Consider the following 27,760-nt stretch of genomic DNA (forward strand, 5'->3'; position numbering starts at 1 on the left):
TTACTGGAAAACCCGTTGAGTGCCCCCGTTATTTTAGGCTGCGGGCGAAACCGTTGGGGGACGGGGCAGGCGGCCCCAGCCGGGGCCCGTGCAGTGCCCCGGCCCCCGGACGTTGTGGAGGCGCAGGCGGTGGGGTTCCCTTTTTTCCGGCGGTTTTCCCGAGTGTGCGGAAGCCCCCGTTGAGTGCCCCCCGGGTTCCCGGGGCCCGTTCCCATGCGTTTTGGGGGCCCGGCAGGCCCCCGGGGGGGGTTTCCCCGCGGCCCGAAGACTTTTGTGTCCCCCGGGCCGGAAGACTGTTGGCCACTGGGGTTAGGACGGGGACTGAGGTATTTAGGCCCGGGGTTACGTGTTTTACTGGCGGAAGGGACGTTCGCCGGTTTTTTACGAGTTGGGACGTGCAGGCCCGTTGGATTTCCGGGCCCGTTAGGTTCCGTTGAGGTTCCCGTTGGCGGGATTTACTGTAGACCTGTCGGATGAGGACGGGGTAATTTTAGAGGGTTACGTTGCAACGTTAGCATTTCTTTGCAGGCCCGGGCGTTATTGTGGCCCGTTGTAACGTTACCCGTTCCCGGCCCCTTTCATTACTGGAGGAGGGGAAATTTCCCCATTTGTGGTAGGGGTGAGTCTTTGTTTTTGCCGTGCACTGTTGAAAATGTTCCCGTTGTGCAGCTTTTAAATTTACTGGCAGGTTCCCGTTAGTGACGTTGAGGTTACTTTGGGTTTACTGTTGCGGGTGTTCCGTTAATTTTTTACGTTGAGTGTTACTGTTAGTGTTACTTTAAAATTTACTTTTGAAAAGATTGTTGCAAGTTACTTTTGTTGCTGAACGTTACCGAGTGTTACTTTGAAAGGCTGTTAGTGTTACTGGCTTTTACGTTAGGTTCCCCAGTGTTACGGCGTTACTGTGTGGTTACGTGGGTTTTTGCAAATGTTCCCATTACTTAGGTTACTGTTGTGTTACTGTGCAGAAGCTGTTGGTTACTGTAAAAGTTCCCCAAGGCGGCCAGTTTTACGTTGTGACTGTGCGGTTACCTTGGGGACTGTGAAAGTTACTTTTGTGTTTGCAAAGTGTTACGTTAGTGTTACTGCTGCGGGGCCCAGTTCCCGTGCAGGACGAGTGATTTTCCGGGTACTGTCAGCTGGACCCCCAACCCCCGTGCAGGTTCGGATCAATTTAAAATGCTGCGGTTCCCGTTTGGGTGAAGGCCCAGTGACTGCGCATGTTTTGGGTTTTAAATTTGCTTTTCCCGTTAGTTACTGTGCAATTTTTACTGTTAGTGACGGGCCCAGTTTTTCCCTTTCGGGTTTTTGTTAGTGTTACGGCCAGTGCTTTTTTCCATTTTTGGGGGGTTCCCTTTTGTTTTTTTCATAAATTTGTTGATTGCAGGACTGAACACGTTAGGAAGTGTTACTGATCCCCGTTAGTGTTACGGTTTTTCGAAGTGTTCAATGTTGCATTAGTTTTACTGATGGGGTTACTGCTAATTTTAGTGTTTCTAAACACTGTTAGTGTTACGGTGTTATTGATACTCTCACCTAATTGTATTTGCACTCACCTGTAACACTGTTAGTGTTACACTGTTACTGTTAGTGTTACATTGTCACTGTTACTAATACAGTGTTACTGTGAGAGTGTTACTGATGCAGTGTTACTGTTCAGGCGTGATGATCATGCGATGGGGTGCGTGGGGTGAGCGGGGGTCCAGCCCCATGTGCTGGGTGAGCAGGGTCCAGCCCCATACATCTCCCACGAGCGAAGCTTCGATGTGGCCTTCCCAGGTGCTCGTGACCACATCCTTGACCCCGAGGTGGCACACCTGCTGCCAAAGTGAGGCCGTATGGGCGGCCTGAAGGTCACATCGCCGCCAACGGCCACAGCATCACCGCCCCTGCCGCCTCGCCGCCCAGAGAGGAGGTCACAACAGGCAGCGCCTTCACGAAGGTCACTCGATCTCAAGGTTCTTCGCCGCCTCACTTCAGCGCGGCGTCAGCTACTCTGGAAGCTCTTAGCTCGCTTGGCCGCCAGTTTCCGCCTCTTTTAGCGCCGTTAGCTCGCTGTTGGGTAGCGGTAAGTCCCGCACCCTGCTGGCAGCCCTGGGTTGCTAAATCTGGTTGCACCTTCCTGCCCACGCTACCCCAGATCGCCTCAACAACAACCTTGTTGAAGAATACTTGAAGTCTCACCACCAGCTTATCGATTCCAAACACAGCGATATGTCTGCCAGCGAAGCGCTATCCCGTCTGCGGTCAACTATGTGTCCGACAGACCCTTACAAACTGCCGTTTACATCCTAACGTACCCGCTGTCTGCTCCGTCTGCCGCCGACGCTGCGAAACTCAGTGCCGCGTCGCCGTTCTTGTCGCAGCCGTCCGTGTCAGCGCTAATGCCTCCGTCGCTGACGTCCTTCGGCCAGACGACGCAGAACGGGGCGCCAAGTGCAACATTTCTTTCCGCATGACGTCGGATCTAGTGTACCACATGCGTTCCCAGCACAAGAGAGGCTGATCCTACAAGAAGCGTCGCAACGAGCGTCTGAAATGCAACATTTGCAACGAGAGTTTCAGGAGAGGCATCACTTGACACGCCACATGAGTGCTCACCAGGATCGTGACGATGATACCCAGACCAAGTGAAGGACCCATACCCACTAGCCCAGCCACTCAGGGCTGCCCATACTAGTCAGCCACCGAGGCTGCCCATCCAGCCACCCAGGGCTGCCCATATGCTAGTCCAGCCATCCAGGGCTGCCCAAAATTAGTAGTCCGGCTACCCAGGGTCACTGGCCCCTAACATACACAAAGTGGGTTATTTCTCATACCTTCAACCCAAACGGCTATATTACACTAACAGTGATTAAGTGTGACAAGAGCTGTGACAGTGACACAAGAACAGTGATTGTGACAGGAGTAGTGATAGTGATACTGTTACAGTGATTGGCTGTAAAATGAGTAGTGATCATGTGATACAAGAACAGTGATTAGCTAATGTCAAACCGGTGATTATCTTACACATGGACAGTAATTAGTTGAATCTGATTAGCCAGCTAATGGAGTTTCAAGTCTATCTGCTACACGAGGGTCATTAAGGCTGCATGTCACCTGTACACCACCAGTCAAGAATACTTTAATACCTAAAATACTGATTAATGTAAACTACCAGTGTATATACACTGAGATATACACCTCTCAGTGTATATACACTGAGATGTACACCTTTCAGTGTATATACACTGAGATATACACCTCTCAGTGTATATACACTGAGATGTACACCTTTCAGTGTATATACACCTCTCAGTGTATATACATTGACTCATAAGGATCATTCACTTGCACTAAGAGATGGAACATACAAAGGCAGTGACTGAGCTAAAAATTAATTTAAAAAAGACATAAGCAACGAAAGCAAAGAACAGAAACTGCAAATACTGTAAGTCCTAAGGACAATAACAGTGCTGGATCTGTTGTGCTGGGGACGTTGTTTTAAGATTGTCCTGATTCTACGTACATGGCTCCGTCAACGTTGGATTATATCTCCAGTAACACATCAAAATCATGCAGTTGATGTGCATAAAGCAGAACAATGTGGAACTAACTTTAATATCAATTGCACGTGTATTATTTTTTCCAATGGGAAATTTAGTGCAGTTACCCTCGACAGATTTAAAATTTCTGAGAACTCCTAAATTTATGCAAATATTCACAGAAAATAATATTTAATTTCACAATACCACCGATTTTCTTACTCAATTTTATTTTGTACATATATTCGTAGTTTAAAATAACCAAATTCTCTAACATAATAGCGAATTTGCATAAATTTAGGTAACTCAGATGGGCCAATTCTCACGGGTAACTTAAGGAATTACTAGACAAATTAACGCTATATACATCACTGTAAATGATTACGAAATATGTAAAGTACAGTGTAACCTGGTTAACGAGGCTCTAAGTACAGTACGATGTAATAATTTATGTACAGACTATTAGAAGTGATTTATCATTTAACAAGACATGAACCACATCCCGTTTTCTGTTTACACTAAAACAAGAATTTTTGTGCAAACTATTTAGAAATATATATATATATATATATATATATTATACTTGTAAATAATATATTAAATTATTATAATTATTATTGTTGTACTATTATTATTAATAATATATTTTTTTTATTCTTGTATATTAGCTAGATTTATATAATTTATTATTGTTTATATAATTATTATTCATATTGCATATTATTATTATTATTATTATTATTATTATTATTATTATTATTATTATTATTATTATTATTATTATTATTATTATTAATTGCATTTAGAGTAAAATATAAGTTAGTATTGAGACTAGTTCAGAGACTAGTCGTACTGAGACTAGTTCAGAGACTAGTCGTACTGAGACTAGTTCAGAGACTAGTCGTACTGAGACTAGTTCAGAGACTAGTCGTACTGAGACTAGTTCAGAGACTAGTCGTACTGAGACTAGTTCAGAGACTAGTCGTACTGAGACTAGTTCAGAGACTAGTCGTACTGAGACTAGTCGTTCAGAGACTAGTCGTACTGAGACTAGTCGTTCAGAGACTAGGTCGTATTGAGACTATTCGTTCAGAGACTAGTCGTACTGAGACTACGTTCAGAGACTAGTCGTACTGAGACTAGTTCAGAGACTAGTCGTACTGAGACTAGTCGTTCAGAGACTAGTCGTATTGAGACTAGTCCTTCAGAGACTAGTCGTACTGAGACTAGCTCGTTCAGAGACTAGATTGGACTAGTCATACTGAGACTAGCTGTACTGAGACTAGTCGTCCGAGACTAGTCATACTGAGACTAGTCGTACTGAGACTAGTCATACTGAGACTAGTCGTACTGAGACTAGTCATACAGAGACTAGTACATGAGACTAGTCGTACGGAGACTAGCTGTACTGAGACTAGTCATACTGAGACTAGTCATACTGAGACTAGTCGTCGGAGACTAGTCATACTGAGACTGGCCGTGACCTGGAGACTAGTCGTACTGAGACTAGTACTGAGACTAGTCGTATGGAGACTCAGCTGTACTGAGACTAGCCACTGAGACTAGTCGTACTGAGACTAGTCGTACTGGAGACTAGTCATACTGAGACTGGCGCGTACTGAGACTAGTCGTACTGAGACTGTCAGTCTACTGAAACTAGTGTACAGAGACTAGCACTGAGACTAATCGTACTGAGACTAGGCGTACTGAGACTAGTCGTACTGAGACTAGCCGTACTGAGACTAGCGCACAGAGACTAGTACTGAGACTAGTCGACTGAGACTAGTCGTACAGAGACTAGCACTGAGACTAATCGTACTAGAGATTCAGCATCTCGAGACTAGTACTGAGACTAGTCGTACTGAGACTAGTCGTACAGAGACTATTACTGAGACTAGTCGTACAGAGACTAGCACTGAGACTAATCGTACTGAGACTAGTCGTACTGAGACTAGCCGTACTGAGACTAGCCGTACTGAGACTAGCCGTACAGAGACTAGTACTGAGACTAGTCGCACTGAGACTAGTCGTACAGAGACTAGCACTGAGACTAATCATAAGGACTATTCCTGAGACTAGTCGTACAGAACTAGCACTGAGACTATCGTACTGAGACTAGTACGAGACTAGATTCAGCAGTACTGAGACTAGCCGTACAGAGACTAGTACTGAGACTAGTCGTACAGAGACTAGTACTGAGACTAGTCGTACTGAGACTAGTCGTACAGCTGTGCAATAGGTTGTATATACAAGTTACATATTGAAATATTTCTATGTATTAGCGTAAGTTGATGTGGTTGTGACATCAGTGACTGTGACGACCATTGTGATGTCCCTGACTTCACTTATGATGTCTCTGAGGACTGACTATATTGCTGTCATGTCACTGGGTCAACCTCACTGTCATGTCACTGTCATGTCACAGGGTCAACCATCACGTCATGTCACAGAGTCAACCATCACTGTCATGTCACCTCATGTCACAGGTCAGCCATTGCTGCTGTCACAGGGTCAACCATCACTGTCATGTCACAGGGTCACTCGTCGTCACTGGGTCACTAGTCTCACTGGCAATGTCACGCAACCTCACTTCATGTCACTGGTCAACTCACTGTCATGTCACAGGGTCAACTCACAGTCACTGCATCAGATGTCACAGGGTCAACCTCACTGTCATGTCACTGGGTCAACCTCACTGTCTGTCACAGGGTCAACCTCACTGCATGTCACTGGGTCAACCTCACTGTCATGTCACAGGGTCAACTCACTGTCATGTCACGGTCAACCTCACGCATGTCACTGGGTCAACCTCACTGTCATGTCACTGGGTCAACCTCACTGTCATGTCACGGGTCAACCCTCACTGTCATGTCACAGGGTCAACCTCACTGTCATGTCACAGGGTCAACCTCACTGTCATGTCACTGGGTCAACCTCACGTCATGTCACGGGTCAACCCTCACTGTCATGTCACTGGGTCAACCTCACTGTCATGTCACAGGGTCAACCTCACTGTCATGTCACAGGTCAACCCTCACTGTCATGTCACTGGGTCAACCTCACTGTCATGTCACAGGGTCAACCCTCACTGTCATGTCACAGGGTCAACCTCACTGTCATGTCACAGGGTCAACCTCACTGCATGTCACAGGGTCAACCTCACTGTCATGTCACAGGGTCAACCCTCACTGTCCATGTCACAGGGTCAACCCACTGCCATGTCACTGGGTCAACCTCACTGTCATGTCACAGGGTCAACCTCACTGCATGTCACGAGGTCAACCTCACTGCCATGTCACAGGGTCAACCCTCACTGTCATGTCACAGGGTCAACCCTCACTGTCATGTCACAGGGTCAACCCTCACTGCCATGTCACAGGGTCAACCTCACTGTCATGTCACGGGTCAACCTCACTGCCATGTCACAGGGTCAACCCTCACTGCCATGTCACAGGGTCAACCCTCACTGTCATGTCACAGGGTCAACCTCACTGTCATGTCACAGGGTCAACCCTCACTGTCATGTCACTGGCACTCACTGTCATGTCAGGGTCACCATTCACTGTCATGTCACAGGGTCAGCCACTTACTGCTCATGTCACAGGGTCAACCCTCACTGTCATGTCACTTGGTCAGCCTTACTGTCATGTCAATAACAGAGTCAAGCAACCTACTGCTATGTCGTAGGTCAACCTCACTGCCGTCGGGCAACCTCATGCATGTCACGGGTCAACTCAGCTGTCAGGTCATGGTCAACTCACTGTGGTTCACATGGGCAACTCTGCATCCAGTCAACTCATCCATGTGGGTCAACTCACTGTCATGTCACAGGTCACCCTCACTGCTGAGGGAACTCAGGGTCACCCTCACTGTCATGCACAGGGTCACCTCACTGCAGTCACAGGGTCAACCTCACTGTCATGAGACAGGGTCAACTCACTGGTCATGTCCTCAGGTCAAGCTCACTGTCATGTCACGGGTCAACCCTCACTATCATGTCAAGTACACTGCATGTACGGGTAATCACTGTCCTCAGGTCCTTAAGCATGTAAGGAGTAACTCCTCACTCATGTCATTGGTCAGACAGCTGGCAGGGTCAGGGTAACAGTCCTCAGTCTATGAGCAGTGGTAATTGTGAGGGAATCAGTCCTCATCTGTGATGAGACAGTCGAGGTGCAGCGTAATCAGTCCTGGTCTTAGCAGTGGAATGTAGGTAATCAGTCCTCAGTCTGAAGACAGTGGAAGGGAATGGAATCAGTCCTCTAGTCTTGAAGCAGTGGAATGAGGTAATCAGTCCCCTGTTTGAAGACAGTGGAAGGTGAGGTAATCAGTCCCCTCAGTCTTGAAGACAGTGAAGTGAGGGTAATCAGTCCTCAGTCTTGAAGACAGTGGAATGGGGGTAATCAGTCCTCAGTCTTGAGACAGTGGAAGTGAGGGTACAGCCCTCAGTCTGAAGACAGTGGAATGTGAGGTAATCAGTCCTCCTCAGTCTTGAAGACAGTGGAAGGAGGGTAATCAGTCCTCAGTCTTGAAGACAGTGGAAGGTGAGGGTAATCAGTCCCTCAGTCTTGAAGACAGTGGAAGGTGAGGGTAATCAGTCCTCCTCAGTCTTGAAGACAGTGGAAGGTGAGGGTAATCAGTCCTCAGTCTTGAAGACAGTGGAAGGTGAGGGTAATCAGTCCTCCTCAGTCTTGAAGACAGTGGAAGGTGAGGGTAATCAGTCCTCATCGTCTTGAAGACAGTGGAAGGTAGGTAATCAGTCCTCAGTCTTGAAGACAGTGGAAGGTGAGGGTAATCAGTCCCTCAGTCTTGAAGACAGTGGAAGGTGAGGTAATCAGTCCCTCAGTCTTGAAGACAGTGGAAGGTGAGGTAATCAGTCCTCAGTCTTGAAGACAGTGGAAGGTGAGGGTAATCAGTCCTCAGTCTTGAAGACAGTGGAAGGTGAGGGTAATCAGTCCCAGTCTTGAAGACAGTGGAAGGTGAGGGTAATCAGTCCCTCATTCTTGAAGACAGTGGAAGGTGAGGGTAATCAGTCCCTCAGTCTTGAAGACAGTGGAAGGTGAGGGTAATCAGTCCTCCAGTCTTGAAGACAGTGGAAGGTGAGGTAATCAGTCCCTCAGTCTTGAAGACAGTGGAAGGTGAGGTAATCAGTCCCTCAGTCTTGAAGACAGTGGAAGGTGAGGGTAATCAGTCCCTCAGTCTTGAAGACAGTGGAAGGTGAGGGTAATCAGTCCTCAGTCTTGAAGACAGTGGAAGGTGAGGGTAATCAGTCCCTCAGTCTTGAAGACAGTGGAAGGTGAGGTAATCAGTCCCCTCAGTCTTGAAGACAGTGGAAGGTGAGGGTAATCAGTCCCTCAGTCTTGAAGACAGTGGAAGGTGAGGGTAATCAGTCCCTCAGTCTTAAGACAGTGGAAGGTGAGGGTAATCAGTCCTCAGTCTTGAAGACAGTGAAGGTGAGGGTAATCAGTCCCTCAGTCTTGAAGACAGTGGAAGGTGAGGATAATCAGTCCTCAGTCTTGAAGACAGTGGAAGGTGAGGGTAATCAGTCCCTCAGTCTTGAAGACAGTGGAAGGTGAGGGTAATCAGTCCCTCAGTCTTGAAGACAGTGGAAGGTGAGAGTAATCAGTCCCTCAGTCTTGAAGACAGTGGAAGGTGAGGGTAATCAGTCCCAGTCTTGAAGACAGTGGAAGGTGAGGGTAATCAGTCCTTTCAGTCTTGAAGACAGTGGAAGGTGAGGTAATCAGTCCCTCAGTCTTGAAGACAGTGGAAGGTGAGGGTAATCAGTCCCAGTCTTGAAGACAGTGGAAGGTGAGGGTAATCAGTCCCTCAGTCTTGAAGACAGTGGAAGGTGAGGGTAATCAGTCCTCTCAGTATTGAAGACAGTGGAAGGTGAGGGTAATCAGTCCCTCAGTCTTGAAGACAGTGGAAGGTGAGGGTAATCAGTCCCAGTCTTGAAGACAGTGGAAGGTGAGGGTAATCAGTCCCTCAGTCTTGAAGACAGTGGAAGGTGAGGTAATCAGTCCCCAGTCTTGAAGACAGTGGAAGGTGAGGGTAATCAGTCCTCAGTCTTGAAGACAGTGGAAGGTGAGGGATAATCAGTCCTCAGTCTTGAAGACAGTGGAAGGTGAGGGTAATCAGTCCCTCAGTCTTGAAGACAGTGGAAGGTGAGGGTAATCAGTCCCTCAGTCTTGAAGACAGTGGAAGGTGAGGGTAATCAGTCCCTCAGTCTTGAAGACAGTGGAAGGTGAGGGTAATCAGTCCCTCAGTCTTGAAGACAGTGGAAGGTGAGGGTAATCAGTCCTCAGTCTTGAAGACAGTGGAAGGTGAGGGTAATCAGTCCTCAGTCTTGAAGACAGTGGAAGGTGAGGGTAATCAGTCCCTCAGTCTTGAAGACAGTGGAAGGTGAGGGTAATCAGTCCCTCAGTCTTGAAGACAGTGGAAGGTGAGGGTAATCAGTCCCTCAGTCTTGAAGACAGTGGAAGGTGAGGGTAATCAGTCCCTCAGTCTTGAAGACAGTGGAAGGTGAGGGTAATCAGTCCCTCAGTCTTGAAGACAGTGGAAGGTGAGGGTAATCAGTCCCTCAGTCTTGAAGACAGTGGAAGGTGAGGAAATCAGTCCCTCAGCTTGAAGACAGTGGAAGGTGAGGTAAATCAGTCCCAGTCTTAAGACAAGAAGGTGACGGTAATCAGTCCTCAGTCTAAGACAGAGAAGTGCACACAACTAACACACAATACTCTGGCTACAACAATTCACAACTAACACACAATACTCTGACTACAACAATTCACAACTAACACACAATACTCTGACTACAACAATTCACAACTAACACACAATACTCTGACTACAACAATTCACAACTAACACACAATACTCTGACTACAACAATTCACAACTAACACACAATACTCTGACTACAACAATTCACAACTAACACACAATACTCTGACTACAACAATTCACAACTAACACACAATACTCTGACTACAACACTTCACAACTAACACACAATACCCTGGCTACAACAATTCACAACTAACATACAATACTCTGACTACAACAATTCACAACTAACACACAATACCCTGGCTACAACAATTCACAACTAACACACAATACTCTGGCTACAACAATTCACAACACACAATACCCTGGCTACAACAATTCACAACTAACACACAGTGCCCTGGCTACAACAATTCACAACTAACACACAGTACCCTGGCTACAACAATTCACAACTAACACACAATGTCCTGGCTACAACAATTCAAAACTAACACACAATACCCTGGCTACAACAATTCACAACTAACACACAATACCCTGGCTACAACAATTCACAACTAACACACAATACCCTGGCTACAACAATTCACAACTAACACACAATACCCTGGCTACAACAATTCACAACTAACACACAATACCCTGGCTGCTACAATTCACAACTAACACACAATACTCTGTCTGCTACAATTCACAACTAACACAGAATACCCTGGCTACAACAATTCACAACTAACACAGAATACCCTGGCTACAACAATTCACAACTAACACACAATACCCTGGCTACAACAATTCACAACTAACACACAATACCCTGTTTTCTACAATTCACAACTAACACACAATACCCTGGCTGCTACATTTCACAACTAACACACAATACCCTGGCCGCTACAATTCACAACTAACACACAATACCCTGGCTACAACAATTCACAACTAACACACAATACTCTGGCTACAACAATTCACAACTAACACACAATACCCTGGCTGTAACAATTCACAACTAACACACAATACCCTGGCTACAACAATTCACAACTAACACACAATACCTTGGCTACAACAATTCACAACTAACACACAACACCCTGGCTACAACAATTCACAACTAACACACAATACTCTGGCTACAACAATTCACAACTAACACACAATACCCTGGCTACAACAATTCACAACTAACACACAATACCCTGGCTACAACAATTCACAACTAACACACAATACCCTGGCTGTAACAATTCACAACAAACACACAATACTCTGGCTACAACAATTCACAACTAACACACAATACTCTGGCTACAACAATTCACAACTAACACACAATACCCTGGCTACAACAATTCATAACTAACACACAATACCCTGGCTGTAACAATTCATAACTAACACACAATACCCTGGCTACAACAATTCACAACTAACACACAATACCCTGGCTACAACAATTCACAACTAACACACAATACTCTGGCTACAACAATTCACAACTAACACACAATACCCTGGCTACAACAATTCACAACTAACACACAATACCCTGGCTACAACAATTCACAACTAACACACAATACTCTGGCTACAACAATTCACAACTAACACACAATACTCTGGCTACAACAATTCACAACTAACACACAATACCCTGGCTACAACAATTCACAACTAACACACAATACCCTGGCTACAACAATTCACAACTAACACACAATACCCTGGCTACAACATTTCACAACTAACACACAATACTCTGGCTACAACAATTCACAACTAACACACAATACCCAGGCTGTAACAATTCACAACTAACACACAATACCCTGGCTACAACAATTCACAACTGACACACAATACCCTGGCTGTAACAATTCACAACTAACACACAATACCCTGGCTACAACAATTCACAACTAACACACAATACCCTGGCTACAACAATTCACAACTAACACACAATACCCTGGCTACAACAATTCACAACTAACACACAATACCCTGGCTACAACAATTCACAACTAACACACAATACTCTGGCTACAACAATTCACAACTATCACACAATACCCTGGCTACAACAATTCATAACTAACACACAATACCCTGGCTACAACAATTCACAACTAACACACAATACCCTGGCTGTAACAATTCACAACTAACACACAATACCCTGGCTACAACAATTCACAACTAACACACAATACCCTGGCTGTAACAATTCACAACTAACACACAATACCCTGGCTGTAACAATTCACAACTAACACACAATACCCTGGCTACAACAGTTCACAACTAACACACAATACTCTGGCTACAACAATTCACAACTAACACACAATACTCTGGCTACAGCAATTCACAACTAACACACAATACCCTGGCTGTAAGAATTCACAACTAACACACAATACTCTGGCTACAACAATTCACAACTAACACACAATACCATGGCTGTAACAATTCACAACTAACACACAATACTCTGGCTACAACAATTTACAACTAACACACAATACCCTGGCTGTAACAATTCACAACTAACACACAATACTCTGGCTACAACAATTCACAACTAACACACAATACCCTGGCTACAACAGTTCACAACTAACACACAATACTCTGGCTACAACAATTCACAACTAACACACAATACTCTGGCTACAACAATTCACAACTAACACACAATACTCTGGCTACAGCAATTCACAACTAACACACAATACCCTGGCTGTAACAATTCACAACTAACACACAATACTCTAGCTACAACAATTCACAACTAACACACAATACCCTGGCTACAACAATTCACAACTAACACACAATACTCTGGCTACAACAATTCACAACTAACACACAATACTCTAGCTACAACAATTCACAACTAACACACAATACCCTGGCTACAACAATTCACAACTAACACACAATACCCTGGCTACAACAATTCACAACTAACACATAATACCCTGACTACAACAATTCACAACTATCACACAATACCCTGGCTACAACAATTCACAACTAACACACAATACCCTGGCTACAACAATTCACAACAAACACACAATACCCTGGCTACAACAATTCACAACTAACACACAATACTCTGGCTACAACAATTCACAACTAACACACAATACCCTGGCTACAACAATTCACAACAAACATACAATACCCTGGCTACAACAATTCACAACTAACACACAATACTCTGGCTACAACAATTCACAACTAACACACAATACTCTGGCTACAACAATTCACAACTAACACACAATACCCTGGCTACAACAATTCACAACTAACACACAATACCCTGGCTACAACAATTCACAACTAACACACAATACCCTGGCTACAACAATTCACAACAAACATACAATACCCTGGCTACAAATACATTTACAAATACATTTACAAATACATTTACAAATACATTTACAAATACATTTACAAATACATTTACAAATACATTTACAAATACATTTACAAATACATTTACAAACACATTTACAAACACATTTACAAATACATTTACAAATACATTTACAAATACATTTACAAATACATTTACAAATACATTTACAAATACATTTACAAATACATTTACAAACACATTTACAAATACATTTACAAATACATTTACAAATACATTTACAAATACATTTACAAATACATTTACAAATACAAATACATTTACAAATACATTTACAAATACATTTTCAAATACATTTACAAATACATTTACAAATACATTTACAAATACATTTACAAATACATTTACAATTACATTTACAAATACATTTACAAATACATTTACAAACACATTTACAAATACATTTACAAATACATTTACAAATACATTTACAAATACATTTACAAATACATTTACAAATACATTTACAAATACATTTACAAACACATTTACAAATACATTTACAAATACATTTACAAATACATTTACAAATACATTTACAAATACATTTACAAATACATTTACAAATACAAATACATTTACAAATACATTTACAAATACATTTACAAATACATTTACAAATTCATTTACAAATACATTTACAAATACATTTACAAACACATTTACAAACACATTTACAAACACATTTACAAATACATTTACAAATACATTTACAAATACATTTACAAATACATTTACAAATACATTTACAAACACATTTACAAATACATTTACAAATACATTTACAAATACATTTACAAATACATTTACAAATACATTTACAAATACATTTACAAATACAAATACATTTACAAATACATTTACAAATACATTTACAAATACATTTACAAATACATTTACAAATACATTTACAAATACATTTACAAACACATTTACAAACACATTTACAAATACATTTACAAATACATTTACAAATACATTTACAAATACATTTACAAATACATTTACAAATACATTTACAAATACATTTACAAATACATTTACAAATACATTTACAAATACATTTACAAATCAGACATCATTTGGAAAGACATCTTTTACGAAAGGTACCTCATGTCTGTCCTGTGGACTAGGAATCACAGGTACATAGCTACAAATCCTAGTAACTAGGACTCAAAGAGCTCACACACTGAGGGCCGGGGTTCGATCCCCCGTACGGCTGAAAACACTGGGGCGTGTTTCCTTAAGACACCTGCTGTCACTGTTCACCTAGTAGTAAGTATGTACCTGGGTGTTAGTCACCTTACACCTGCTGTCACTGTTCACCTAGTGGTAAGTAGGTACCTGGGTGTTAGTCACCTTACACCTGCTGTCACTGTTCACCTAGCAGTAAGTAGGTACCTGGGTGTTAGTCACCTTACACCTGCTGTCACTGTTCACCTAGCAGTAAGTAGGTACCTGGGTGTTAGTCACCTTACACCTGCTGTCACTGTTCACCTAGTAGTAAGTAGGTACCTGGGTGTTAGTCACCTTACACCTGCTGTCACTGTTCACCTAGCAGTAAGTAGGTACCTGGGTGTTAGTCACCTTTCAACTGCTGTCACTGTTCACCTAGCAGTAAGTAGGTACCTGGGTGTTAGTCACCTTACACCTGCTGTTACTGTTCACCTAGCAGTAAGTAGGTACCTTGATGTTAGTCACCTTACACCTGCTGTCACTGTTCACCTAGCAGTAAGTAGGTACCTGGGTGTTAGTCACCTTACACCTGCTATCACTGTTCACCTAGCAGTAAGTACGTACCTGGATGTTAGTCACCTTACACCTACTGCCACTGTTCACCTAGCAGTAAGTAGGTACCAGGATGTTAGTCACCTTACACCTGCTGTCACTGTTCACCTAGCAGTAAGTAGGTACTTGCGTGTCAGCCACCTTACACCTGCTGTCACTGTTCACCTAACAGTAAGTAGGTACCTGGGTGTTAGTCACCTTACACCTGCTGTCACTGTTCACCTAGTAGTAAGTAGGTACCTGGGTGTTAGTCACCTTACACCTGCTGTCACTGTTCACCTAGTAGTAAATAGGTACCTGGGTGTTAGTCACCTTACACCTGCTGTCACTGTTCACCTAGTAGTAAGTAGGTACTTGGGTGTTAGTCACCTTACACCTGCTGTCACTGTTCACCTAGCAGTAAGTAGGTACCTGGGTGTTAGTCACCTTACACCTGCTGTCACTGTTCACCTAGTAGTAAGTAGGTACCTGGGTGTTAGTCACCTTACACCTGCTGTCACTGTTCACCTAGTAGTAAATAGGTACCTGGGTGTTAGTCACCTTACACCTGCTGTCACTGTTCACCTAGTAGTAAGTAGGTACCTGGGTGTTAGTCACCTTACACCTGCTGTCACTGTTCACCTAGCAGTAAGTAGGTACCTGGGTGTTAGTCACCTTACACCTGCTATCACTGTTCACCTAGCAGTAAGTAGATACCTGGGTGTTAGTCACCTTACACCTGTTGTCACTGTTCACCTAGCAGTAAGTAGGTACCTGGGTGTTAGCAGACTGGTGTGGGTAGCATCCTGGGGGACAAAATTAACCCAAGTCATGGGAAATGCTCTACATAACCAGGAACTTTCTATATAACTATGTCATAGGTGTGAGCTATGGTCTGTATAAGTTGAATCATGTACTGGTAGAAATAAACATTAGTATTAAAAAGAATACAGGAGACGAGGAACAGAGGGGAAAAAGGGGAATGTAAACACAGAACGGAGAGTAAATCCTAAGTGGACTTACCATCTTTTTTTCCCTGGTGCACTTGAAGCAACGTGGCCACCTGTGCACCGGTCTGGTCCACATCACATATGGTCAGGATCAGGGTGACGAGGACCCATTTAAACAATATTACTTTCCTATTGGTCGCTCATTGAGTCTGTAGTAACCACGGGACGCCATCTTGTCTACCTCTCCCTTTCACCTGGCCAGCTTATTACGTTTTCAACCAGTTTTGTAGCATTTACAGGGAGAGATCTCGTGTATTGTGGATTTTTGGGGGTTATATACGCCGGGATTTTAGTAAAATACATGAGTTTAACCCGGAGTTCACTGTAGCGGGGGAGATTACGCTTTCAGCTTCACATCTGTCGCTGTTGCCGCCATGTTCGATGTCCTGCTCACTTCTATGTAAACAATGATTATTTATCGGCATAACATCCATTTTATAAGCTGAAAGTTTTGCTATATATATTAAAGGATTTGCACATAAGCCCCAAATATCCGTAACTCGTCCAAAGTGAGAAAATAATGAGCGATTGGTGCGTGGCCGTGGATTAGGGATCACTCCCACGCACGCATTCGGACGCTGACATGTATTGTGGTAAGTCCGTGCCCGCGCAAACATTTTGAGAATCTGGCGCGAATCCTGCATCATATGGGCACGTGTACGAAACTATCGTTCGCACCACATAACCACTAAAAAAAGAAAACCGTACCCCTCATTATATCCACCACCAACCCGCTAAAAACCAAAATACCCCTCTTATGAACCATTTCCAAACGGGCATCCCATAGCATCATCCAGATAACTGATGCAACATTCGCCTTATCTATGCAATAGCAGAGACGAATTGCAATAAAATAGCCGAAGAACTGAGAGGGGGATAATCGCAACGGGGTGCCCCTGGTCGGGTCCTAAATGAGTCGGCTCTAAGAGAGCATATGGTGTGTCGTCCCCTCCCCGACAAGTCGTTGTACAGCAATTGGTATAATGAAGGTTAGCATTTACTCTTTTATACGTCAGAGGGATGTTAGGAAGTATTTCTTTAGTCGTAGAGTTGTTAGGAAGCGGAAGAGTCTGGGTAGTCATGTAGCGGAGGCAGGATTTATACATAGCTTTAAGAAGGGGTATGCTAAAGCTCATGGAGCAGGGAGAGAGTGGACTTAGTAGGGACCAGTGAAGAGGCGGGGCCAGGAGCTGTGAATCGACCCCTGCAACCAGAATTAGGTGAATACGTTGCTTCTAAGACAATAATAGCACTCAGATACCTGCTTACTGCTAGGTGAACAGTGACAGCAGGTGTCAGGTGACTAACACCCAGGTACCTATAACAGGTGTAAGGAGACACCTGTATGCCTCAACCAGGAAATCGAACCCAGGTTCTCTTTGCTTGTGAGAGAAACGTTCTATCACAGGTGTCCCAAGATCGGCTCTCTCTCTCTCTCTCTCTCTCTCTCTCTCTCTCTCTCTCTCTCTCTCTCTCTCTCTCTCTCTCTCTCTCTCTCTCTCTCTCTCTCTCTCTCTCTCTCTCTCTCTCTCTCTCTCTCTCTCTCTCTCTCTCTCTCTCTCTCCTTATTTATGTTCATTCTCTGTTTATATCTCCTCTTCCTCCTCCTCCTCCTTCCCCTTCATCTCCTCTTTCTATTCTCCCAACCACTCTACTTCCCATACGCCAGGCCGTCAAATATCAATCGCTGAGTAGAAAGGGGAGAGGGGAGAGAGAGGGGGGAGAGAGGGGAGAGAGAGGAGGGAGAGAGGGGAGAGAGAGGAGGAACAGAGAATGAATTGAGTGTTCATTACTGAGCAAAGTTAAAGGGGGTGTGGCTGGTGTGGCACCCAGGGTGTGATTGGTGTGGCACTTAGGGTGTGGCTGGTGTAGCACCCAGGGTGTGACTGGTGTGGCACTTAGGGTGTGACTGGTGTAGCACTTAGGGTGTGACTGGTGTAGCACTCAGGGTGTGACTGGTGTGGCACCCAGGGTGTGACTGGCGTGGCACTTAGGGTGTGGCTGGTGTAGCACCCAGGGTGTGGCTAGTGTAGCACCCAGGGTGTGACTGGTGTGGCACTTAGGGTGTGGCTGGTGTAGCACTCAGGGTGTGGCTGGTGTAGCACCCAGGGTGTGGCTGGTGTGGCACCCAGGGTGTGACTGGTGTGGCACTTAGGGTGTGGCTGGTGTAGCACTCAGGGTGTGACTGGTGTGGCACCCAGGGTGTGACTGGTGTGGCACCCAGGGTGTGACTGGTGTGGCACCCAGGGTGTGGCTGGTGTGGCACCCAGGGTGTGGCTAGTGTAGCACCCAGGGTGTGACTGGTGTGGCACTTAGGGTGTGGCTGGTGTAGCACTCAGGGTGTGGCTGGTGTAGCACCCAGGGTGTGGCTGGTGTGGCACCCAGAGTGTGACTGGTGTGACACTTAGGGTGTGGCTGGTGTAGCACTCAGGGTGTGACTGGTGTGGCACCCAGGGTGTGACTGGTGTAGCACCCAGGGTGTGACTGGTGTGGCACCCAGGGTGTGGCTGGTGTGGCACCCAGGGTGTGGCTAGTGTAGCACCCAGGGTGTGACTGGTGTGGCACTTAGGGTGTGGCTGGTGTAGCACTCAGGGTGTGGCTGGTGTAGCACCCAGGGTGTGGCTGGTGTGGCACCCAGAGTGTGACTGGTGTGACACTTAGGGTGTGGCTGGTGTAGCACTCAGGGTGTGACTGGTGTGGCACCCAGGGTGTGACTGGTGTGGCACTTAGGGTGTGACTGGTGTAGCACCCAGGGTGTAGCTGGTGTAGCACCCAGGGTGTGACTGGTGTGGCACCCAGGGTGTGACTGGCGTGGCACTTAGGGTGTGACTGGTGTAGCACCCAGGGTGTAGCTGGTGTAGCACCCAGGGTGTGACTGGTGTGGCACCCAGAGTGTGACTGGTGTGACACTTAGGGTGTGGCTGGTGTAGCACATAGGGTGTGACGTGTGTGTGTTTGTTTGTGTGTATCATCCTACACAAAAAGTACTGAAGGCTCGATCCACCGTCCTGTCCTATCTCTCCCCAACACCAAACATTGCCTATGGCATCCCAGCTGCCATGAATATGGTTATAGCACATTATGGCACCATACATCAAGAGAATCTGTCTGTCGCTTCATTTACCGCTTATCTAATGGATTAATGGGAGTTGTGTCTCGCCATTATCGACCCTGTGGAGTGAGGGCATTAAGGCGATAATGGTGCTTATGGTTCCTCACATACTCTGATCCTTATTAAGATGGATGTGTAGCCTTATATGTACACACACACACACACACACACACACACACACACACACACACACACAGGAGCTGTGACTCGACCCCTGCAACCACAAGTAGGTAAGAACACGCGCCCATAAATCATTGTCAGGGAACATAATTTCTGATGCCTCGAAGTGCCTAGCATTTTCTCCCCTTCACTACTTAAAGCAGCAGTAATGTTAGAGAGAGAGAGAGAGAGAGAGAGAGAGAGAGAGAGCAATCCTGGATAGATCTGTCATTTCAGGAGGGATGTGGGTGGCCTTACTGTTATGTACAAGGCCAATATTGTCAAAGTACCACACTTGGATCCACTTCGAGGACAGCGTGAAGCAAGCTTCTATACCACAAGACGGGCAGCCAGCAGCAGCTTCACTCTGGCTGTACCTTTCTCCAGAACATCACTTCATCTGAGATCATTTATCCCCAGGATGACTCGAGTATGGAACACATTCGTACAGCATCATGATGTCAACGAGATAAAGTCAGTTGATCAAATGAAAATGCTGGCCCACAGATGGCTCCAACTTCATCCTGTTCCCTACTTGTATGTCTCATAACAATAAAAATGCTTTCAAATGAGCTGATGTAGGTAACAGCTCTTAGCTTGTCAATAAAGTTAGGAATCCTTAACCTGTAAATAGCTTGCCAATGAAGCTAGGGATCCTTAACCTTGTCAAACCCTGTGTAAAAGAGAGAGAGAGAGAGAGAGAGAGAGAGAGAGAGAGAGAGAGAGAGAGAGAGAGAGAGAGAGAGAGAGAGAGAGAGAGATGCAGCATCCAAGCTATGAGTGATGGAGGAGGTGTTGGAGATGTCAGCTCCACATACACCACACACACGCTTCGCTACATTCCTTTATTTTTCTCTCTCCAGTTTTAGCATAGAGTCCCGGGGAGATGAGGATGTTGTTATGGCTAGAAGGAAGGTGAGTAAGGAGGAAGGAGAGAGAGAGAGGGAAGAAGAGGAAGTAAGTGGAAAGAGAGAGAGAAAGAGGACTCAGATTTGGGGGGCCTAGTTCCAAGGCCTTATGTGCATCCATATGCTTTTGTGATACCATCCACAGGATAGATATGAGGTACACAATAAACTTGCCAATACCATCCACAGGATGGATATGAGGTACACAGTAAACTAGCCACTACCATCCACGGGATGGATATGAGGTACACAATAAACTAGCCACTACCATCCACAGGATGGATATGAGGTACACAATAAACTAGCCACTACCATCCACGGGATGGATATGAGGTACACAATAAACTAGCCACTACCATCCACAGGATGGATATGAGGTACACAATAAACTAGCCACTACCATCCACAGGATGGATATGAGGTACACAATAAACTAGCCACTACCATCCACAGGATGGATATGAGGTACACAATAAACTAGCCACTACCATCCACAGGATGGATATGAGGTACACAATAAACTAGCCACTACCATCCACAGGATGGATATGAGGTACACAATACACTAGCCACTACCTCATCCACAGAATGGATAGCCTAGGAGTTAAATTTGACTCCAAACTGACCATGAAGAATCACATTGTAAATCTTGCAAACAAGGCGACCAGGAAGCTTACAGCACTTCGGTGTATCTCGCATTTGCTCTAGAGTAGAGGCTGCAAAGACTCTGTATGACCTGGAGTTTACCTGGAGAGAGTTCCGGGGGTCAACGCCCCCGCGGCCCGGTCTGAGACCAGGCCTCCTGGTGGATCAGAGCCTGATCAACCAGGCTGTTGCTGCTGGCTGCACGCAAACCAACATACGAGCCACAGCCCGGCTGATCCGGAACTGACTTTAGGTGCTTGTCCAGTGCCAGCTTGAAGACTGCCAGGGTCTGTTGGTAATCCCCCTTATGTGTGCTGGGAGGCAGTTGAACAGTCTCGGGCCCCTGACACTTATTGTATGGTCTCTTAACGTGCTAGTGACACCCCTGCTTTTCATTGGGGGGATGGTGCATCGTCTGCCAAGTCTTTTGCTTTCGTAGTGGGTGATTTTCGTGTGCAAGTTCGGTACTAGTCCCTCTAGGATTTTCCAGGTGTATATAATCATGTATCTCTCCCTCCTGCGTTCCAGGGAATACAGGTTTAGGAACCTCAAGCGCTCCCAATAATTGAGGTGTTTTATCTCCGTTATGCGCGCCGTGAAAGTTCTCTGTACATTTTCTAGGTCGGCAATTTCACCTGCCTTGAAAGGTGCTGTTAGAGTGCAGCAATATTCCAGCCTAGATAGAACAAGTGACCTGAAGAGTGTCATCATGGGCTTGGCCTCCCTAGTTTTGAAGGTTCTCATTATCCATCCTGTCATTTTTCTAGCAGATGCGATTGATACAATGTTATGGTCCTTGAAGGTGAGATCCTCCGACATGATCACTCCCAGGTCTTTGACGTTGGTGTTTCGCTCTATTTTGTGGCCAGAATTTGTTTTGTACTCTGATGAAGATTTAATTTCCTCATGTTTACCATATCTGAGTAATTGAAATGAGGCACAAGTATGTTCACAACTTGAGTATGCTCCACTTTCTTGGACTGCCTGCCTCCGTCTCATCCACGAATTCATGACAGAGTAGAGAACACAGCAAGACGACTCATCTCTCGCCTGGACTCAGCCTAGATAGATCTGTCATTTCAGCCGCTTTCAACACAGGAGGAATGTGGGTGACCTTACTGCTATGTACAAAACGAATGCTGTCAAGGTACCACACTTGGCTCCTCTCCGAAGACAGTGAGAAGACAGCTTCTGCACCACAAGACGGGCAGCCAACAGCATCTAACACTCTGGATAAATCCTACACAGAAACCTCATTCGTAAAACGAGAGTCGGCTGACAAAATGAAATCACCCATCACCCTCACCCATCACCCTTCCCCATCACCCTCACTCATCAGCCTTCCCCGTCATCCTCACCAATCACCCTCACCCATCACCCTTACCCATCACCCTCACCCATCACCCTCACCCATCACCCTCACCCATCACCCTCACCCATCACCCTCACCCATCACCCTCACCCATCACCCTCACCCATCACCCTCACCCATCACCCTCACCCATCACCCTCACCCATCACCCTCACCCATCACCCTCACCCATCACCCCCACCCATCACCCTCACCCATCACCCTCACCCATCACCCTCACCCATCACCCTCACCCATCACCCTCACCCATCACCCTCACCCATCACCCTCACCCATCACCCACACCCATCACCCCCACCCATCACCCTCACCCATCACCCTCACCCATCACCCTCACCCATCACCCTCACCCATCACCCTCACCCATCACCCTCACCCATCACCCCCACTACTGTGTCAGCAAGACTGTCACCAGATTAAAATACAAAGTTTACAGACATTTAAATATGTATATTAGGAAGCACGTAGATGTGTGTAGTGATGGAGGGGGGGGGGAGGCTACCTGGAGTTTACCTGGAGGGAGTTCCGGGGGTCAACCCCCCCGCGGCCCGGTCTGTGACCAGGCCTCCTGGTGGATCAGAGCCTGATCAACCAGGCTGTTGCTGCTGGCTGCACGCAAACCAACGTACGAGCCACAGCCCGGCTGATCAGGAACTGACTTTAGGTGACTGATCATTAACAAAACATGTGTAGAAACATCTGTACAACTTACATATAGAGTTGGACAACACCTGATGAATAAGACACATGTATAACACCTCCATCACTCCCTCCATCACTCCCTCCATCACTCCCTCCATCCCTCCCTCCATCACTCCCTCCATCCCTCCCTCCATACCTCCATCATGCCATGGAGACTGTAATGCTGAATCAGCCACAATAAGCTGATATAATCCAGCTTATCGTGTGTGTGTTAAGCTTACTTGGTTGTTCATTGAGGCTAGCATGCTTTATACCAAGAGGGATACCAACCCCCCACTACTCTCTCTAACTCTCTCTCTCTCTCTCTCTCTCTCTACTTATATTCTATCTACTCTATCCATTCCTTTATCCAATCCTCTTCTGATTACCTATATTGTTGGCTAATTTCGCAAACAGGCGACGTTATATTCAATTATTTCGCATCAAAGTACGTAGTACCTTCTCCACTCAGCCAGATCCCAGATAACTCTGAGTGCCCAGATGACACTACATGCTCGGCACTCCGAGGCACCAGGTCTGTTATAGCTTATTTCAGGAAATTCTGTGAACGGCGGAAGAGATTTTGAAATGCTTGGCAATTTGCAACAGAGTGAGTAGGTTCGAATCCTGCTGTGGACTGAGAGATAATGTTATATATATATATATATATATATATATATATATATATATATATATATATATATGTGTGTGTGTGTGTGTGTGTGTATGTCGTGCCGAATAGGTAAAACTGGTCAATTAGCAAGAACTCATTTAAAATTAAGTCATTTCTAAAATTTTCTCTTATACGTTTAAAGATATATATTTTTCATTAATGTTAATGTAAAAATTTATAATTTTGCTCCAAAAGCATCTTAGAAAACTTACCTGACCTTATTATAACAAGAACAATTTATTTTAGCCTAACCCAACTAAATATATTTTAGATTTGTTAACAATAATTTAATACTAAACAAACACAGTGAAATGTATTTTTTTCGTTAGGTTCAGAATAATTTTGGCGACATTATTGCATACACAAATTTTCACTTGTCCTATATGGCAAGATGAACGTTGCTATTTAAGCCAAGATCGCAAGTTCTGCCTATTCGGCACCACATATATATATATAATAGCATAAGCAGTAGTGGAAGTAGCATTGGTAGTAGTAGTAGTAGTAGTAGTAGTAGGAATAATGGTAGTAGTAGTAGTAGTAGTAGCACTAGTAGTTGTAGTAGTAGATGAAGGTCTAAGAGACCAAAACACAAACACAGAAATAACTCAAAGTGGGTAACGATAAGAGTTGATTTTTGCTGATGACGCGGTGCTAGTGGGAACCCGTGAGAGGTTGCCATGGTTACCGGAGGCGTCTGGGAGGGCATCCCAAAGAAGGAAATTGAAAGTGCACATAGGAAAGAACAAGAAGATAAGAATAAATAAATATTTACTCACTGAGAAGTAAGATATAAGTTTAGAATGGGTGTAAAAAGAAGAACTTAAATATAGTCACAAATATTAGTGTCTGAGAGCCTTGCTGAGAGACGTAGATGTTGCGTCTCCAGACGTAAACACATCCTGCGTTATAGACGGCTGAGAGTAATGCGTTCACGAGCTGTGAAGTTGGATTTAGTGAGTTTCTGTAATGTACGGATTTTGTATTGTGTGTACTGTTATTGATGGGTTTATGTAGATGTGTGTGTGTGTGTGTGTGTGTGTGTGTGTGTGTACTCACCTAGTTGTACTCACCTAGTTGAGGTTGCGGGGGTCGAGTCCGAGCTCCTGGCCCCGCCTCTTCACTGATCGCTACTAGGTCACTCTCCCTGAGCCGTGAGCTTTATCATACCTCTGCTTAAAGCTATGTATGGATCCTGCCTCCGCTACATCGCTTCCCAAACTGTTCCACTTACTGACTACTCTGTGGCTGAAGAAATACTTCCTAACATCCCTGTGATTCATCTGTGTCTTCAGCTTCCAACTGTGTCCCCTTGTTACTGTGTCCAATCTCTGGAACATCCTGTCTTTGTCCACCTTGTCAATTCCTCTCAGTATTTTGTATGTCGTTATCATGTCCCCCCTATCTCTCCTGTCCTCCAGTGTCGTCAGGTTGATTTCCCTTAACCTCTCCTCGTAGGACATACCTCTTAGCTCTGGGACTAGTCTTGTTGCAAACCTTTGCACTTTCTCTAGTTTCTTTACGTGCTTGGCTAGGTGTGGGTTCCAAACTGGTGCCGCATACTCCAATATGAGCCTAACATACACGGTGTACAGGGTCCTGAACGATTCCTTATTAAGATGTCGGAATGCTGTTCTGAGGTTTGCTAGGCGCCCATATGCTGCAGCAGTTATTTGGTTGATGTGCGCTTCAGGAGATGTGCCTGGTGTTATACTCACCCCAAGATCTTTTTCCTTGAGTGAGGTTTGTAGTCTCTGACCCCCTAGACTGTACTCCGTCTGCGGCCTTCTTTGCCCTTCCCCAATCTTCATGACTTTGCACTTGGTGGGATTGAACTCCAGGAGCCAATTGCTGGACCAGGTCTGCAGCCTGTCTAGATCCCTTTGTAGTTCTGCCTGGTCTTCGATCGATTGTATTCTTCTCATCAACTTCACGTCATCTGCAAACAGGGACACCTCAGAGTCTATTCCTTCCGTCATGTCGTTCACAAATACCAGAAACAGCACTGGTCGTAGGACTGACCCCTGCGGGACCCCGCTGGTCACAGGTGCCCACTCTGACACCTCGCCACGTACCATGACTCGCTGCTGTCTTCCTGACAAGTATTCCCTGATCCATTGTAGTGCCTTCCCTGTTATCCCTGCTTGGTCCTCCAGTTTTTGCACCAATCTCTTGTGTGGAACTGTGTCAAACGCCTTCCTGCAGTCCAAGAAAATGCAATCCACCCACCCCTCTCTCTCTTGTCTTACTGCTGTCACCATGTCATAGAACTCCAGTAGGTTTGTGACACAGGATTTCCCGTCCCTGAAACCATGCTGGCTGCTGTTGATGAGATCATTCCTTTCTAGGTGTGTGTGTGTGTGTGTGTGTGTGTGCGTGTATGTGTGTACACACTAATTTATGCTTGAAGGTGTTGAGCCTCAGCTCCTGGACCCGACTCCTACACCACAATAATCAACATCCCTGACTTCATACCCACTCCTGAAGCCGTGTATTGAGTCTGCCTCCACCGCTACTGCCTCATCCAAACCATCCCACTTTTCAACTAGCCTAAGGCTACAGAAATACCTCCTAACATCCCTATGGCTCATCTGTGTCCTCAGCTTCCAGGTAAACTCCAGGTATGTCACCTTGATCCTGGTCTTAAATATTGTCTATTGGGAAAATTCAAGTCTTTTGCTTTCCTAGGGAGTGATTTCAGTGTGCAGATTTGGGACTAGTCCGTCTAGGATTTTCCAGGAATAAATCATGATATATCTTTCTCTCCTGTGTTCCAGGGAGTACAAGCTAAAGGATATCAACCGTTCCCAGTAATTGAGGTGTTTTATTGTACATATTAGAGTAGTGAAAGTTCTCTGTATATTCTCCAGGTCTACAACTGTCACCAGTGTTGTCACCAGTGTTGTCACCAGTGTTGTCACCAGTGGAGGTATACAAGAGGATCATCAACAAGGGAGCAATTTTAGCTATAAAACCCTGCCCACTTATTTGTCACCCCATTACTTCTCCCCTCTCTGGAGAGGATAGTGGGGAGGAGGGGAGGTTATTATTATTATTGTTACCATTATTCTCTTCTCGTTTCTCTTCCTTCTTTTATCCTACGTTCCTCCTTCGCTTCCTTCTTTATCCTATGTACGTCCCAATTCACCCCTCTCTACCTCCTCCTTCCTCCAATACCCTCTTCTCTCCCCTCTCTGCCTCTTCCTACCTCCATTCCCCTCTTCTCTCCCCTCTCTGCCTCTTCTTACCTCCATTCCCCTCTTCTCTTCCCTCTCTGCCTCTTCCTACCTCCATTCCCATCTTCTCTCCCCTCTCTGCCTCTTCCTACCTCCATTCCCCTCTTCTCTCCCGTCTCTACCTCCCCTTCTCCCCTATTCTTCCCTATTCTCTCTATCCCTCACATTCGTTACCAACACAACAGGTCGTAAAAATCTCGTAAAGGACCAAATGTATTCCATTCCTCACCTTCTATAGAACGTTTCGCTTTCTGGCAACGTTTCTTCAAGACAAATTCGTCTATATGGCCTCGGAAAACGTCTATAAAATTCTATATAGATTTTCTAACCACAGGTTAGAATCTAGGGAGAATTTATTCAGTTTTTTGAGAGGTAGTGAGAGGGATTTAATCTGTTGTTATGGGCTCCTGGAGGCCCTCAAAATTTGGTA

The 27,760-nt window shown here is 45.1% G+C and overlaps 1 protein-coding gene and 1 long non-coding RNA gene across 2 annotated transcripts; one reads left to right on the top strand and one right to left on the bottom strand.

Annotated features, from left to right (window-relative positions):
* Positions 1–1,709: 1,709 nt before the first annotated feature.
* On the top strand, positions 1,710–3,395 carry LOC128703505 (PR domain zinc finger protein 8; the record flags this gene model as incomplete). The annotated part of the gene is given in 6 exon segments (XM_070104700.1): positions 1,710–1,893; positions 1,896–2,009; positions 2,012–2,287; positions 2,290–2,424; positions 2,427–2,561; positions 2,564–3,395. Coding segments are annotated over 6 exon segments (915 nt in total), but the record flags the coding sequence as incomplete, so codon positions are not given.
* Positions 3,396–6,806: 3,411 nt separating this feature from the next.
* On the bottom strand, positions 6,807–7,180 carry LOC138855417 (uncharacterized). The gene is made up of 3 exons (XR_011394655.1): positions 7,136–7,180; positions 6,935–7,011; positions 6,807–6,885 (listed from the first exon to the last, which is right to left on the bottom strand). It is a non-coding gene; the product is annotated as an uncharacterized lncRNA (long non-coding RNA).
* Positions 7,181–27,760: the final 20,580 nt, after the last annotated feature.

The sequence above is a fragment of the Cherax quadricarinatus genome, chromosome 93 (genome assembly GCF_038502225.1).
Source record: "Cherax quadricarinatus isolate ZL_2023a chromosome 93, ASM3850222v1, whole genome shotgun sequence".
NCBI classification, from domain to species: Eukaryota; Metazoa; Arthropoda; class Malacostraca; order Decapoda; family Parastacidae; genus Cherax; species Cherax quadricarinatus.